The sequence below is a fragment of the Meleagris gallopavo genome, chromosome 17, assembly GCF_000146605.3.
Source record: "Meleagris gallopavo isolate NT-WF06-2002-E0010 breed Aviagen turkey brand Nicholas breeding stock chromosome 17, Turkey_5.1, whole genome shotgun sequence".
NCBI lineage: Eukaryota > Metazoa > Chordata > Aves > Galliformes > Phasianidae > Meleagris > Meleagris gallopavo.
This window is the reverse complement of record NC_015027.2, coordinates 5,863,936-5,879,567: the sequence shown is the minus strand read 5'-3', so window position 1 is coordinate 5,879,567 and position 15,632 is coordinate 5,863,936. Positions and strand designations below refer to the sequence as shown.

Below are 15,632 nucleotides of genomic sequence, written 5' to 3'. Positions count from 1 at the left end.
AGTAAAAGGCAAAAATCTTAAACACTGTGCTCATAGATTATTGGGATGGCATTAAAAACAACTTCTTCATGTTACAGACTTACGGCTATGAACATATATTGACCTTAAACAACTTAGAAAAGGCTGGGCTCCTGAAGCTGCAGACAGGTGGTAGGAATAACTACCCAACAATCCGAAAAACCCTGCGCTTATGGATGGATGATGTTAATGAGCAGGTAAACAGATGCTTCCGCAGTGACCAGCTATATCTAATGCCACAGGATTGTATGCAAAAGGAAAACTTGCACGTTTATGGTGCGGCTGTCCAGGCATGAAGTAGCAGTCACGTGCTGCTCACTCTCTGCTCTCCCTTGCAGAACCCCAACGACATCTCCTACGTGTACAGTGGCTATGCACCGCTGAGCGTGCGCCTGGCACAGCTGCTGGCAAGGCCGGGGTGGCGGAGCATAGAGGAGGTACTAAAAATGCTGCCAGGACCCCACTTTGAGGAGCGGCAGCAGTTACCGACCGGCCTTCAGAAAAAGCGTAAGTTCTGGTTTGTTTTCACACTTCTTAAAGGCACATGCATCTGTCAGTCTGGAATGAGGCAAATGGAAAGCAAGGCTGGGAGAGACCAGGAATCTGTCTCCTCTTCCTGCCTCACTCTACTTTATCTATTCGTTTTCGATAGCTTTTTGGCCTTTTTAAAGCTTCCACTCACTCACATGCTCAGCTTGCTATTAACCAACAGCACCATGCCTATTGAAAGTACTATATGGTTGTACATTGTTTAACTTTTCATCAGTGTATTAAACCCTTCTATTGCACTGTGATTTAAGTAAGTACAAAGAAGGTCAGCATCACTGTTAATACTAAGCCTGGCCAGACAGAAGCACATTTTATAAAGAGACTGCAGAGCTGGCAGCGGAGTCTGCATCTGCTGTCTGCTACTGTGCCCAATAGGCTTCTCTTCTAAATCAGCTCCTAAATTTACTTTACTTTGAGGACAGTCTGAGTTGGAGTGACAGTTGATGGATAGGAGATATTAAAATAAAAGAAAGGCAACCTCTGTCTTTCTCTGTGTATGCAGGTCAGCACGGTGAGAACCGAGTCACGCTGGTGTTCTTCCTGGGAGGTGTGACATATGCAGAAATAGCTGCACTGAGATTTCTATCTCAAATGGAAGATGGAGGCACAGAGTACGTCATTGCCACCACAAAACTGATCAATGGAACAACCTGGATCAAATCCTTGATGGAGAAATTAGAGCCTGCCCCTTTCTAGAATCTATGGCAAGAGAGAGTGAAACTGAGCAGCCCTGTGTGATGTAGGTGCATCACCTGCTGCTGGGGCTCTTGACTAGGAAGGAATCATGCTCCTGGAAGAATGGCATGCTCCTGATACCAGTCCATGATGCAGCTTCCCACCTCCCTCTCTGCACTTGTATTCCCACTGTTTGTTTGTGGAACTTGTAGTAGCCCAGCGGTGCTGAAAGACATTAACCATGAAATAAACAGTGGAGAAAGAGATGTATCTGCCTGCAGTATGAATCAACGGTCAAGTGCTGGGGCAGGGGAATTTGCTCTGCTCAACCCACTTCCAATTTTCTTTCAGTTCTGTTCTTCCTCACAGGCTCAGAAAGCAGTGCCTCATCTTTTCCTGATTTCATATCACTAGCCTCTGTGGCTTGCAGGTCACAGCAGCTGCGTTTTCTCACATCCTTGAACACTGATTGTACAAGGGAAAGATAACTGCAGTAAAGAGGAAGCATTGACTTTTTTTGCTGCATACCTTTAGGTACAGTTTGAGGACAAAAAAAGCAATGACGCATAATTCACAGAGTAGCAAAATGAAACAGAAAGCATTAGGTAACAGGCTCCTTTTGGACCCAGCTGCTCAAGAAGGTTCTCTACTATTTAGCTGCTGCATATCCTCTGTGCCCCTCAAGTAGTTGGCGATGCTGAGGGACCTGTAATGTGCTGTCTTTTAGGGTTAGCTACTTCTAGGCCACATTCAAGTCCACTGCCTTGCACACTGCTTGGCCAAGACATTCACTGGACTTCATCTTGCACAGGCAGCAACAGCTAAATCTTGAACTACGCACATGCACGTCAGCAGCACTGACTGGACACAACCAGGTTGCTTGGGAAATGCTGGTCTTTTACTTCAGCCATTCTGGGAGGGGCTCAGTGGGAGGTGGACTGTTTGTGCCAGGTATACCCCTCCTGGCTGTAAAGCAACTCCTGAGTATCAATTACATCATTGTGCCACGCGCTTATGTTTGACGATACACATACACAGGCACTTCTCACATGGGACACAGACCAAAAATAGCTGTAAACCAGTAAGCAGCAGGTTTAAAACAGACACCTTTTTTGTTTTCCTGTGTTCAGTTTATAAATTGTGGTACTTGCTGTTGCAGAGCCCGAAATTATACAACGGAATTTTCCACGGTCTCGGGGGCTGGGGCTGCTGAGCCAACGTACACAAGCGGCAGCTTCTGGCTCCAGGAGTGTGCTTTGCTATGGTTGGTGGCTGGGAAGGCAGAGCAGGCCCTGCTGACTGCCCTTCCCTTTGGTTGCTGATGCTGTACTCACACTCTCCACAGCAAACACTGAGGACTCTGTTTCACACTGAATTTCATTATTACACAGTTATAAAAAAAACCACATTAAATCACTCTCTTAGCAAACATTTCTGCTCTGTTATCCTGCATGATGTGTAATGTGTTGCAAAAAAAAAACATTTTTTCCTCATTTCAGTCAAAAATTAATCACACGGCTATGACTAGCACTGCTCAGGCTGCTTTGTGATCCAACACAAGTGAATAAAAGAACACAAAGCACAAATTCAACAGCTTGTTTACCTTTTCACTTGGACTCGTAAATGCATTAGCAACACTAAAAGCAAAATCTACTTACATTTAAAAAAAAAAAAACTTTATGCCAAATACTTGGTAAACTTTAACTTACCAACCACACTAGGCATATTATTTGCAGGCTGTTGCCTGCCCCACCAACAAGCAAGAGCCACGTGGCTACACAAACTAGACAGAGTCTCTTCCTGCAACTATTCAACAACAAGAAGCCATCCTGACGTTGATCGATTCTCTGGAGGAGCAATTACTACTTAACAGGCTTCCTGAGCAGCTTGATTATGTCCTGCTTCTATCCAAGGCCTTGCTGACCATGCGGGTAATAATTTGATAACAAGAGAGCTTAATTAAATTAAGGGGCCATTTTCTACATCATAATATCTTTGTAGGTAAGAGATTTGATTTGCAGTACATACCCTTCCTTCTCTCTGCTGTCTGCATTTGTCTGGTTTACAAGCAAAAAAAGAAAACATTACCCAACCTCCACTCGAAAAGACTTTCACATTTCATACAGCATTATCAAAAAGCAGCTTTGCTAAAAATAAATCTACATTTTACCCCCCTCTCCCCCCCCTTACCACAAATAAGTTGTAGATCTTGCTCTCAAAGGCAGGGAGGGCTTTTTGTGTGTGCAAGGGTGAAGATAAGGCTGTGAGACAGTGATCACATATAGGTCATACGGTTTTCAGCATTCACTTTCTTTAGATAACACAGTGCAGTTCAGTGTGCACAGTTCTAACCTGCGTTGCTGACCTTGGGCAACCCCCAGCTACATGCAAGCATCCCGCTCCTGCAGCGCCCCACAAGCACTGGGCCATCAGAGAACAGGAGCATTCCAGATATCCGAGCTGCAGCATAAAAGGCATTAGATGACATAATACTTCATTACAGGAAAAAAAAAAAGAAAAAAAAGGCATATAAACAAATGGAGGGTCTGACTGGTAACACTGGGAAAGCCGTGGTGCTTCAACTCACAAAAAGCTGTCGACAAAGGCTCTCTGGGGAAGGGGGGCTACTCGGAGAGCTCCGTGCTGCTGTGCCGCAAAGGCGCTCTGTCATATAATAATTGGTCCTGACCACACCTAGTGCATTAGTCCTCGTGTGGGCTGCAAATACAACCTCATTACTCCTGGCTCTTCGATGAGCAGATCAGAAGGGGATCAAACTACAGCACAAACCAGAAGCCAGAAATTCAAGCGACAGCGGCACAACAAAACCAGAGAGAAATAGGAACTTGTCGAAGCAGATCCCATCATCTATCTGGGTAAGCAGTTCATGTCTTTGTCAGTATTTCTTTAGACAATTAAAAGTCGTGTAAAGCCTATAAATAGGAAACTTTGAACAACTAGGAAACCACAGCTGGTTTTAAAATGTAAGCATTCCTGTAATATGCATACACCTGAGATTAAAAGGAAACACCTGATAATCTTCAGTAAAACCAAAAGAGTGACTTAATTTTAATCAAAATGTGGATTTTTCATCGCAAGTACTTCTTAAAAATATATACCAGATTGGCAGGACAGGAATTCAATTTGCTTTTGCTGGCTATAGACTGTTAAGACAACGAGAATCGTCGTTACTTTAGCTTTATCTGAAATCTGGTTCTATATTCCATTTATTTGCTTGACCAAGAGTGTGGATACCTTAGATCAGGCACGGCTCTGACCAAAATAACATGTGACTCAGCGAGACAGGAGAATTTTTTAGACAGGTTTTCACAGCATTAAATCTAAGGAGTCAACAACTTTCATGAAATGTTCAGATTTTATATTAAAGTAACGAACAAGCAACTTCTAAATCAGCACGTAATATAACTTTAAAGTACAGATAGAAGACGAATTCTGTAACGTCTTACCCTATGTCTCCCATTTGAAGGTTATTTTTAAGCTGAGATGGATAGAAATATTTGCCTGTGTGAAGTTGCATTTAAGCCCCAGTTTTCTTCTCTCTTAAACAAAAGGCTCTGTTTGTGCCAGTGTCTCCATTAAGACGCAATTATATCATTAAATATTAATGGTGGCTTCCTTGAAGGCATTGACCACTTTGATCAGAACACAGTGTTGGTAATAAGTCATCAGTGAATGCTTGGCATGTGAAGCTTACTGGATGCACAGCCACTGACACGGGGGAAGGATACTGGGATCTAGCTGAACAGGGGCCACTGCTCTGTGCCTGCACAACAGAGTACACCATACGTGCATCTATATTTTAATTTGCTTAGAAACCAGTCCTGATTTAGAGACTTTGATCAGATTCTTAACTCCTTGCCAACACTACACAGCTTGGTAACCCTGCAAAAACCCAAACAAGCTTGCACAAGTCCAGTGTGACACTTCAGTAATGAACAACTTTCTTAGAAGGATGGGCGGCCTTTAACTCTCCTGAACACTACCACTTCTCCTTAAAGCTCCACCATCCTGCTGGGAAAGACTCATTCTATCCTTCTGGTTTTCCTCTGTACAGAGTGGGGAGGAGCACGGCTGCAGCCATCCCCAGACACCCTACCTGCACCACAGTGCTGCGGGGAACGATGCCGGATTCCTTTGTCATCCACTTCCTCAAGGTGCTGCGGGAGCTGCTGGCATTTGTGCTGTTCAGCTACACCGTGCTGGTGGGAGCGCTGCTGCTGGCTGGCTGGACGACATATTTCTTGGTGCTTAAATGACAACTTGTTTGGTGCTCCTGCAGTCCTGGGCTGGCCAGAAGTACCTGGCTCCACCACACAGCTCGTCCCACACATCTGCTCAGCGCACAGGATGGCAGCCCCTTCCTCCTGCACCAACTCTGCAAGCATTTTGTTCCATTACCACCTCATCACAATCTTATTTTCTTATGTAAAAAAGAAAGATTAAAAGAAATACTGTCTACATGAAAGCACCATTCTGTGTGGCTCTTTCCAGTTCTGTTGCCTCCCAGGCATTGCCTTCCCAGCAGCTTTGCCCAGGGATTCCCTCCCCACCCCAGGGACCCAGAGGAAAGGAAGGGCGGGATGCAGCAATCCTGCGCAAGGCTTCCTACGGTTCTATGAGGTACACTCAGGGAGAGCAGCAAAACTACTTATCTACAGTGCTGTCATTTGGCATTCTCAAGCTCAGTGATTTTCAGTAAATACTGAAAATATAGGGGAAGCATTAGGACATGGCAGAGCTACAGCCCTGCCTTGCTAAAACTGGACTATATGTCAGCTGAGTCTCACAGAGAACAGATAGGAATTTCTGGTATACACAGTGCACGCAGAATTATTTGATCTTATTAGACCTTCCACGTGTGACTGCATAGGAAACCTTAAATGGAAACACCGAGGATTACCACAGCTATAGATCTACCCAGAAACAAAGCAGTACCACATACTCTGGAAAAGTAAAGATGAAATGGACCAGAGCGGGAGGGAGCCGAGCGTGTGCGAGCCGCGAGCCTGAGGGCTGAGCGCGGCGGGAACGTTCCCGCGCGGTGCCGAGGACCGTTGGTCGCCACGCAGCAACCGCTACCGAACGATCGCGCCTCGCCCCCTCCCACGTGCCCGCCCTGCGCGCACGCGCCGTTCCGGACCACCACCCCCTGCGTGACGCCACTTCCGGCTTACCGCCCACTCCCAAGATGGCGGCGTGGTCCTTCTGGCTGCGGGGTTGGCGGTCTCTCCTGAGGTACCGCGGTTACGGGCGGCCGGGCTGGGGCGGCGGTGCCCACCTGGGTTAGGAGTATGCAGCGTGGGAGGAAAACCAACCGGTTATTTTCAGAAAATAAAGGGAAATAATTCCGCTTTTAAACACGCTTTAGACCTTGACTGTCAGCGTTATGCAGTGTTAGCGATGCGCTGGCACCAGGTGAGACAAAATGCGTGCCCTCAGCTTTCCAGTCGCTGTGCCCAGCTGTTGTTTCTTGCCTTCACACCTCAGCATCGTGACGATAACCGGTGTGCTCACTGGCTGTGATGACAGCAGCGTTCTGGGTCACGTACCCCAGCTGCTGCAGATGATCCCTGCTCTGTTATCGCTGTTTTTGCTGTTTTTTTGCTATAATTGCTCACTCTGTTTCTCGCACTCCAGGCACGGCCTCCCCGCGCTGACCAGCAGCAGCAGGCGCTGCCTTCCCGGTGGAGCCTGGTGGTGGCACGGTGCGGTGGGCGCAGGGCTGGGAGCTGCACTGTGTGCTGTCCCAGTCGTGGAGGTAAGGGAGCTCCGGTGATGGATGTGCAGCCCTGTGTGCTTAAAAGCCTTCCTTATATGTTCCAGATACTCAAAAACCCGTGCTTAGCATTTTATAGGCTGGTACTTACGCTTTCCTTTGTGCCATCTTGATTCTGCCTTTGGGATCACAGATGTTGATGCCATGCAGTTGCTAAAGAAATGAGAAAGATAGTGTTTACCTTCAGTAACAAATTGCAGGGAAAAAAAATTGGCCTTGTTTTACAAAGAAATTCGCACTAGCCTTTTGCTCTAGGCTGTCCAGCCTTGTGATTAGCAGTGGTGCTTTTTCTTATCATTATTAGTTACCAATAATGTATAAATGGAAGTCAGTGTAACGATAATGCAAACTTGTTGCATTTCAGAAACAGAACTCAGCTTCTCTCAGTAACGACGCCTTGATTAAAAGAGCCGTTTCTTTGGTAACAGACAGTACTTCCACCCTCCTCTCTCAAACAACATATGCACTGATTGAAGCACTGACAGAGTATACAAAGGTAAGATGAGAGATTATGCACTTTGCTTCGGGTCCCTGGGAAATTATGGAGTAGGGCTCACTATTACCTTACTACACTAAATGTTGAAGTTATTTTTAGGTTTGTTAGAGCTTTCCTCTGATCTTGAACTTAAGTTGAAGGGACTTTTATTTCAGAACTGGGGCTGAAGGAACTCAGACCAGTTACTCAGAGCAGAACTGAAGGGCAGCTATCAGAGTTCTTCAAAGTGAGTATGTAGGATATGCTGCCCTATATTTTTATTTACTTTCTGTGCCTATTTCTAAGTCCATAAATTTGAGTTTCATCAGAAGAATGGAATAAGCTATATTTAAACTTGAAACAACAAGATACAATTTTAATTTTAGAAAGAAGTGCTAATTTGAATGGAGTATTTGCAGTCCTTCCTTATCAATTTGACAAGTATTATTGCCTCATTGCTATGGCAAGTATATGAAGGATAGTACTGTGGCTCTGTGGTAGGCAGACAGCAAATTGTATCAGTATCTCCAAAATTTCCATGGGCTAATGTACTTTTACATATTTCTGTTTTTCCTTTGCAGTACAAATATATTTCTATGGTACTGCAAGGAACTGTTCTAGCATAGGTAGGAAGCAGTGGGATTTCAGAGTAGGAAATCAGAGTGGTTGCATGCTCTGAATCCTGAGAAGCCCATAATGATGTGAAATCTTGAAGCATCAAAGTTCTGGTGCTCGAGTCAGAGTATACTCCTTCCTTTTTTCAACATGTTTAACAGCAAACTTAAGAGCAAAGTATCTTGGGAAGTATTCAATGATTTTGTTACCCACTGCATATACTGGAGATTAAATACAGACAGGTTAGTTCTTTTGCTTTCTATGACTCATTAACACCAGCTAACAGTGAGCCAACATCTATAGATTGTCATGTAACTGTGCGAAACGATCCCTTTACAGGCAGTTTATACGTTGGTGTCTCTCTACAAGCAATACACAAATCTTCTTGGGAAGATGAACTCAGATGAAGTGGATGCAGTCTGGCAGGTGGTAATAGGAGCCAGAGTTGATGTAAGCCTTCATCTCCCTTCAGTTGTTACCGTAAAGCAGTCAATCAGGAAACTCTCTAAGTCTTAAGTTGGAGTGTTAGAAAGTAGGAATTCTTTACTAACAGCACTGGATGTGTGGCAGATACTATCCCTCCTATACGTTGCACAAAAAGGCTTTCAGTTGATATACGTTCAGAGGTCTTCCTGGAGGGACATGCATATTCAATACAAAGAGTCCTGGAACCTTATCTGTTCAAACACAATGTCTGGTGAAACCTCCCTTAACTATTCCATACAAAGTCTCCTGGCACATGCCTTATTTGTTCCATACAAAGACACAGACCCTTCCCATTTTCTAAACAAACTACAAGGTTGTCCTTTAAGGAACTTATCTAGCTGCAACTTGTATCACAGTCAGCAATTTGCCTCTTCAGCTTTTCTCAGACAGCTGTAGTATCTCTTGCTCACCTTTTCACAGAGGTACTGTTTGGAACAGCATTCAGATATTCTCATATCAAATTGAAAAATCATTTTACTCCTAGATGACTACAAAACAGCAAGAATACCTAAGGCTAGAATCCAGCTGGATGACAGCATTACGTCTTTCAGAGATGGCAGCAGAAGCTGCTTATCAATCAGGTATGCTCAAGCAGAAATACTGAGAATCTTTCACTTAGCATTTAGGCAGTATTTATTTTATGAGAATGGAGTTGGGAAAGACGGAATATAAATTCCAATAATGTACCAATTCAGAATTAGTGCTGTTTTTTAGCAGTGCTAAGAACTTATTTTATTGGCTACAGCTCTAGTACAAATGTCCTAGGACTAGGACTAGGGCTGGAAACTTCATATACTGTTTATATTGATAGGAGCCATGCCAGAAAATACTTGACAAAGTGTTATTTTCAAATGCAGTGTTCAAATGTGGTTCTGGGTCCCATTAAAATAACAATGCCTAGAGCCTAGCTGATGCCCCTAGCTGGATTCTCTTTTACTAAAGAGTGAGAATATTTACCTTTCACTCGGTGATACAAATTTTGTTTTCTCCCTACATAAACGCTTTCACAAAGTGTGCAGAGACATGATAGCTCTGGGGTTGATTTATGGACTGACTTAGGGCAGATCGGAGAAAATACTGGGGCAGAGAAAGAAGAGGAGGAAAACAGTAAATACATAGGGGCACAGCCTACCTGTGTAGGTGCAATTTCCTGATGAAACTGTTGAAAAAGACGTAGAATCTGTAGGAGCATAGAGTTTCTACATTCAGCAGTGTCTCAGATGATGTAGGTTCGACTACTGCACAAGATCCAAAAGTGCCTGTGGCAATGAGTGGGCAGGGCTTCGTTTTCAAGCCCGGCAGCACAAGTTGATCAGTCTGATTGGATCCTGGTTGAAACCTGGCTGGGTGGGAAGAATTAGGAGGGCACACAAATCTTCATGTAGGCATATTGTTTAAGGTAAATCAACAGTAAATGCGTTTAGCATTAATATAGCCCAAGAACCATCAAAACACTTAGCAAAGCAGGTGATAATTACAGACATTTCCTTCCTTAATTGAAGGTTTGCTTTTAACCCTATAAATTTAAATGACTGCTTTTCAGGTGCAGATCAAGCCTCGGTGACAGCTCGTAGCCACATTCAGCTAATCAAATCACAGGTGCAAGAAGTGCGGCAGCTGTCTCAGAAGGCAGAGACCAAGTTAGCTGAAGCTCAAACAGAGGAGCTCCTAAAAGCTCAAGGAGAGGAATCTTCATTGCCTCAGGGTATTTTAGGAAGTACAGATGCAGGTGAGGATCCTTATCTTCGGGAAGACTGACATGAACTTAAGTGTCATTTTAGAATATGTGAGAATCAATCAGAAATTGAAGGGTTCCAAACTTTTAAGTGTTGGATAGCAGGAAACCTCTCAAATAAGCCTGTGATTCCATTTCCACCCCTTACCCTCAGATAGGCTTGCTTTACAGATCAAGTCAATTCCAAGAATCTGAAAGGCCTTGACTGTGTTTATAATTATGGATTCGGTTATTTAAGTGTTTAACTATGCAAATGTGTAAATTGCTATCAACGATAGCTTGTTAATTTTGTCTGCTGGGAAGATCCTAGCAGGGGTTTGGTATGGTTGTGAAAGCTCTCTAACATAGAGGCTAAGTAGGTATCAACCAAAGAAGTGTATTTAAAAGTTATTGTAGTAAATGATGTCTGTTAGTAGATACCTTTATTAAATTGAGCAAATTCATTTCATTCCAAGTGTTAGCATAGATAAAAGATTAAGTGCTGTTTTCTGTTTTGATTTAAAAGCTTGTAACAGAGTTGAGTCTGATAGCTATATCTAATTGCACTTAATTGCAGTCAGGGGAATTGTTTGCTGTAGAGCTGAAAACCTACTATGGAGTTACCCAAGTTCCGCTCAGAGAAGTTTTGCACAATTCAGTATGACAGCCTCTTTCACCCAAGAGCCAGTGCTTGTAATGTATCTCCCTTCCCCAGGAAGGAAAAGATTTGATTTTCAAGATATTGTGGTTACAAAGTAGTTGTGGAAACTGCTGCAGATTTTATAAAGCGGTCAACAAAAGTGAGTTTTATGTATTTGAGCGCTTCCCAGCAGAAGTTTCAAAAAAAAAGTCTTCATTCTCTCTTTCTGTAATCTTAATGTTTCACTACAGACTTCAAAACCACAGGTATCTTCCGTTGTGTTCATTTTCTAACTTAAAAGCTTAATGTGAAATTTGCAGTGTTAACTGTATAAACAATAAAACTTCAGCTGAGATTGCTTTGTAGAATAGCATTGACGAGACAGAACTTTATCAGTGTTGATTTGACTCAGTTAATCCCCATTCATTAGTTTTTCTAAGAAGGCACACAATCGTAAGATTTTGCACTGCACATTAACATCAGATGCACTACATCTGTGTTGAGGTTGCTGTTACTAAACAGTTCTGCTTGACAAGGTATTTTTTCAGCTGTAACATGAGCCTTTGTCTGTCTCATTTTGTCTGCCTTTGAACAACTGCAATCTCAGCTGCACACCATTGTACACTTACAGATTAAAAAGGTAAAAGAGTTTTTAAAAACAAATAAACAAAACAACCACAATTTCTTTGCTCTTCTCCTGGATGCTGCTGTATCTAAGGAGGATGGTAGAGTTTGGAATCAAAGCTCCTAGGAAGATGCTAATGTCTGCTGTGCCAGTAGTCAGAGGGTCCCACACGGGGCTCAGGGCTGGAACATTTGGAAGATCCCTAATACCTTGAGACTATTAGTTGTAAATGTGACACAACCACACCCTTAAGAGCTAACTGCAACTTCAGGTCAGCCTTCTAACCACAGCTGCTCTTATTTGCTCTGTGCAGTAGTTTAAGAACTCCTGCCAAACCACTGCCTGAAATGCGTGTGCAGGTTGTGTAGCAGTCAAGATGCTGCAGTAACTCTGATACTTGCACAGGGGTATGGCTTAAGGGAGATGAACATCAACCCAGGAGCCGGGAATATTCCCACCCATTCCTCCCCTTGCAGAGCCTGCCCCACCCCCTCTTGCCCACTTCTTGTTTTACAATATGACCCAGACTTTACTCACCTCAGACTTGCAGATGTAGAAGTAGCAAGTCAGCTCAAATCAAAAAGGGAAACAGATTCATGAGTGGCTTGACATTACCTCCAGAATGGAGTGGAAAGAAGCCCCAAACCTTCACTGAGAAGTGAGTTGCATGTTAGGAATTAACCAACACACTTAAGCCCAGAAGAGCCGCAACATCACTCACTGCATGATGTTACTGAGTTTGCGTTTAGAATCATTTAGGGGAACAGAAAAAAGCTGCCACAGCAGTTCACATCATACCAAACTGCTCTGTCACATCCCCTTCTCTGGAACAAGCAGTAGTGCACAGAGAACAGAGCTGAGAAACCAAGTTTTGCTGCCTGATACTCAACCTTGTTTACAAAGCCAATTAATCTGAAGCTATTTGTGGACTGTATCTCAGACAATACTGCTATGGCTGCAGGGAGAAATATGCTAGCAGCTTGTTCAAGAGCTTGCTGAGGATGGACACAGGTCACCCTTAATTTCCTCAGACACACCTACTCACACCTAGCAGAAAAAGCTTACACGAGGGTTGCAACTCATGCTATAACAGCCTGGGTCACACAGTAGAGCTAAATTAAACTACACCTGGTGCTTTAAGAAGCTAAGGCAGCAAAGAAAATACAGTATTAAACAAGAACTGACAGTATTGCATCCCACACTGGCAGCCAGCCTCCACAAGATGCATGTCACATCTCTGGGCTAGGGATGTCTTCAGGTCTCTAAGGAGCATAAACAAGGAATTCCTCCTTCCAGCACTACCCAGGCATCTCTGAAAACTCCAGCTCAAATCTGGTGACAGTGAACACAAGACAGCTGTGAGCAGCACAACACAAAGCACTCTGATTTCTGTAATTGTACACTTCCTCTTTTCCCTTAGATTTTTTCTAAAGCTTCCAGGTCACTGCCAGCTCACACACAGCACAACACCCTGGAGCTGAGAAGCTTCATAGAAGTATAAGCAAGACTTAGCTTCAATTTAATAATTTCTCAGATCAGTTACTCAGAGCACTCAGTTGAATTGCTGATGCCATATTTGTACATCATGTCTGGACTGGGGGGTGAGACCAGAAGAGGATGTGGCAAGTTTCCATTTCCACATAACCCCATCCTCTTTAATACTGATGGCTCCTTCATGCACATACCCAGTGCCAGATATCAGCCTCTTTTTGCTTGTAGTTCTTTTAGCTTTCAGGAGACACACAAATATTCCCATAAAAACATTTTCAAAACTGTATTTTATTTATACTCAACGTTACAGAACCAAACAAACTAAATAAATCCCAAATATCTCCCACACAGCCTGAAAAGCTGCAGCCACCATGCTTTACTACCACTCAGGACACACTTTTCTGAAACCCAATCAGAAAGTGTGCAAAAGCTTCCAGTGCAAGTCAGCCTGTAATAACCTTCTGTAAAATCAAACGGCTCGAGTTGCAGCCCAGTCCCTCACATCACTGGGTGATCACTGTGATAGCTTTGTGTTAAGGCACTATGTTTCCAAGCCTTGCTTTCCTTTTCCTACTCCTTTCCCTTTCTCCTGCTGTCCTGTGGGACCTGCAGGATTGCTGATCTGGGACAGTAGATTTGCAATGCAGTGCACACAGCAGCATATGCTGGCCTCTGTTCTACCCTTGCCTTGATTTCAAAAGATTAATTTCAAGTATAGTCACTCATTAGTCATCACGAGCTTCCCTACAAGAGAACAAATTAGACACCAGTCTCAGTGTTGCGAGCCTCCAGTGGAGGTGGCACTTCATTCACTTCACCTGTGGCAGCTGTGGCTCACCCAGGTTCCAGCACGGCCAGGAAGAAGCAAGCCAAGTTCCTGTGCTGCATCTCCAAGCTATCAGCCCTTCCCATGACAATTCAACCACCTCAGTAACCTACTGACAGAAAAAGACCGACTGCAAAACAAAACCCCATGGCTCAAGTATAACCTGTTAGTAGAAAACATTTCTACCACAACCTGATTTTTAGTTTAAGTACCCTGTATCTGTTAACAGCCAGCTGCTGCTGTGCTCAGCAGTAGCTTCACTTCCAGCCCCTTCTGTGGCTGTGTGTTACTGACACCGCACACCTAATACTGTCATCCTTCACCAGCGTCCACATGATCCACATCTCAGTTGGGTTTAGTTTGTGCACAACCATCAGTTCCTTGTACAAGCATGGATCGAAAGGATTAAAAGGCCTCTGGATCCCAAAAGTCTTAAAGCCAGCGTGGTTCTTTGGGGCCACTGCCATCTTTGCCAGACACATTCCCACAAAGACATCATCGATGGGGAAGAGCTCCATGCCCTCTGCAGTGCTCTGGAGGCGTTGTACTGTGGTTCTGGACATCACGTAGCCCCCTCCGCCTGCATACAGAGGGTAGAAGGAAGCTCTGTACATAGACTCAGGAACAAAGTACTTGACTTTTGTGTTCCTGATGGGCCGGGCATTAGCGATCACATCTCCAACAAAAAGATCCTGTTCAGGTTTCAAATCCCGGAGAAACTCAACAATATTGTAAGTGTTGACAAAGACATCATCATCACCCTTCAGCACAAAACTGGCCTTCAGACAGTCCTCCACGAACCAGCGGAGGAAATGCAGCTCCTTGAGGGTCAAATTGAAGAAGTTGTCAACAAAATCCCACTGCACGATGTCATCAAACTCTTGGCTCTCATAAGCCAGCAGCTGGTGCAGTGGCTGCACCTGGTTTCTGGCCTCTGAGCGCCCCAGAAGGAACACCAGCCTGATGCGCCTGCCGCCGATGGAGACCTCCTTGCCCCACGTGTTCCTGATTGCCACCCGCCGTTCTATATTGACTGGGGCAGACTTGATGGCCAGCAGGAGGAAGGTCTCTTTGCTACACCTGGAAGGTTTCAGCAGGATGGAGAAGTTTCGGCAGTGCCTGTAAGTCAGGAAGATGCGGTGAAGCTCTGGGAGGGAGAGAGAAGAATTGGCAACGGCCAAGTCAGGCAAACATTTGCTGGGTTCAGCATTGCCCGGAACCAAAGGTTTGGGATCTGCTACATCCACCTTCTGGTCCACTGGTGACGATAGCAGGTTCGTTTCTCTCCTGATGTAAAAAAGAGATGCCAGCAGCATGACTGAAAAGGCATAAAGTGCAAGGCTTTTAATCCTGGGATACATTGCAACCTCTGGTGCAGAATGCAGGCCCTGTCCGAATGAGGAAAGAGAAGCATTTAACAGTGAAACCGAGCCAACTTACAGTTTCCATTTCCCATCCTAGAGCACCCATGCTTGCAGCCGCAGCCCTCCGCAGGCGGAGCGGAGCACACGATCCCAGCAGAGGACAGCGAAACGCTGAAATGCCGCAGCCGGTGCCGCAGAGACCACTCCCCACCGTTCCCATCCCGAATTTTCTGGGTCTTACCGAGGATTCGGAGCAGGGGCAGCAGCAGCGAGGCGCTGCCGGCCAGGACACGAGCGGGGCGCCGGGCTCCGGAGCCGTGCATCAGGGAGAGCACGGCTCTGCCGGGAGCCGCGGCG

The 15,632-nt window shown here is 44.7% G+C and overlaps 3 protein-coding genes and 1 long non-coding RNA gene across 7 annotated transcripts in view; 2 read left to right on the top strand and 2 right to left on the bottom strand.

The window, feature by feature from the left end:
- Positions 1–2,722, top strand: part of VPS33A (VPS33A core subunit of CORVET and HOPS complexes) — an 8,312-nt gene extending 5,590 nt beyond the window's left edge. The window contains exons 11-13 of one of the 2 annotated variants that reach the window (XM_019621045.1): positions 78–215; positions 357–525; positions 2,402–2,722. In XM_019621045.1, coding sequence (XP_019476590.1) covers positions 78–215; positions 357–525; positions 2,402–2,541 — 447 coding nt within the window. In that variant the 3' untranslated portion in view covers positions 2,542–2,722. Of the gene's footprint in view, positions 1–77; positions 216–356; positions 526–1,069; positions 1,509–2,401 lie in introns of those variants that run through there. The other variant, XM_010720141.3, reaches the window with a different exon arrangement.
- A 3,699-nt stretch (positions 2,723–6,421) lies between these two features.
- Positions 6,422–11,523, top strand: DIABLO (diablo IAP-binding mitochondrial protein). Its single transcript, XM_010720140.3, has 6 exons — positions 6,422–6,498; positions 6,901–7,021; positions 7,404–7,535; positions 8,469–8,579; positions 9,100–9,196; positions 10,159–11,523. Exons 1-6 carry the CDS (start codon positions 6,452–6,454, stop codon positions 10,371–10,373), a joined length of 723 nt encoding a protein of 240 aa, XP_010718442.1. The 5' UTR covers positions 6,422–6,451; the 3' UTR covers positions 10,374–11,523.
- LOC116217266 lies at positions 6,453–9,835 on the bottom strand. The gene is made up of 3 exons (XR_004161591.1): positions 9,748–9,835; positions 7,131–7,192; positions 6,453–6,541 (listed from the first exon to the last, which is right to left on the bottom strand). It is a non-coding gene; the product is annotated as an uncharacterized LOC116217266 (long non-coding RNA).
- A 1,830-nt stretch (positions 11,524–13,353) lies between the features above and the next one.
- B3GNT4 (UDP-GlcNAc:betaGal beta-1,3-N-acetylglucosaminyltransferase 4) overlaps positions 13,354–15,632 on the bottom strand; it is a 2,852-nt gene continuing 573 nt past the window's right edge. For 2 of the 3 annotated variants that reach the window (XM_031555969.1, XM_010720137.3), the window contains exon 2: positions 13,354–15,299. In XM_031555969.1, coding sequence (XP_031411829.1) covers positions 14,169–15,272 — 1,104 coding nt within the window. In that variant the 5' untranslated portion in view covers positions 15,273–15,299 and the 3' untranslated portion in view covers positions 13,354–14,168. Of the gene's footprint in view, positions 15,300–15,516; positions 15,627–15,632 lie in introns of those variants that run through there. The other variant, XM_031555970.1, reaches the window with a different exon arrangement.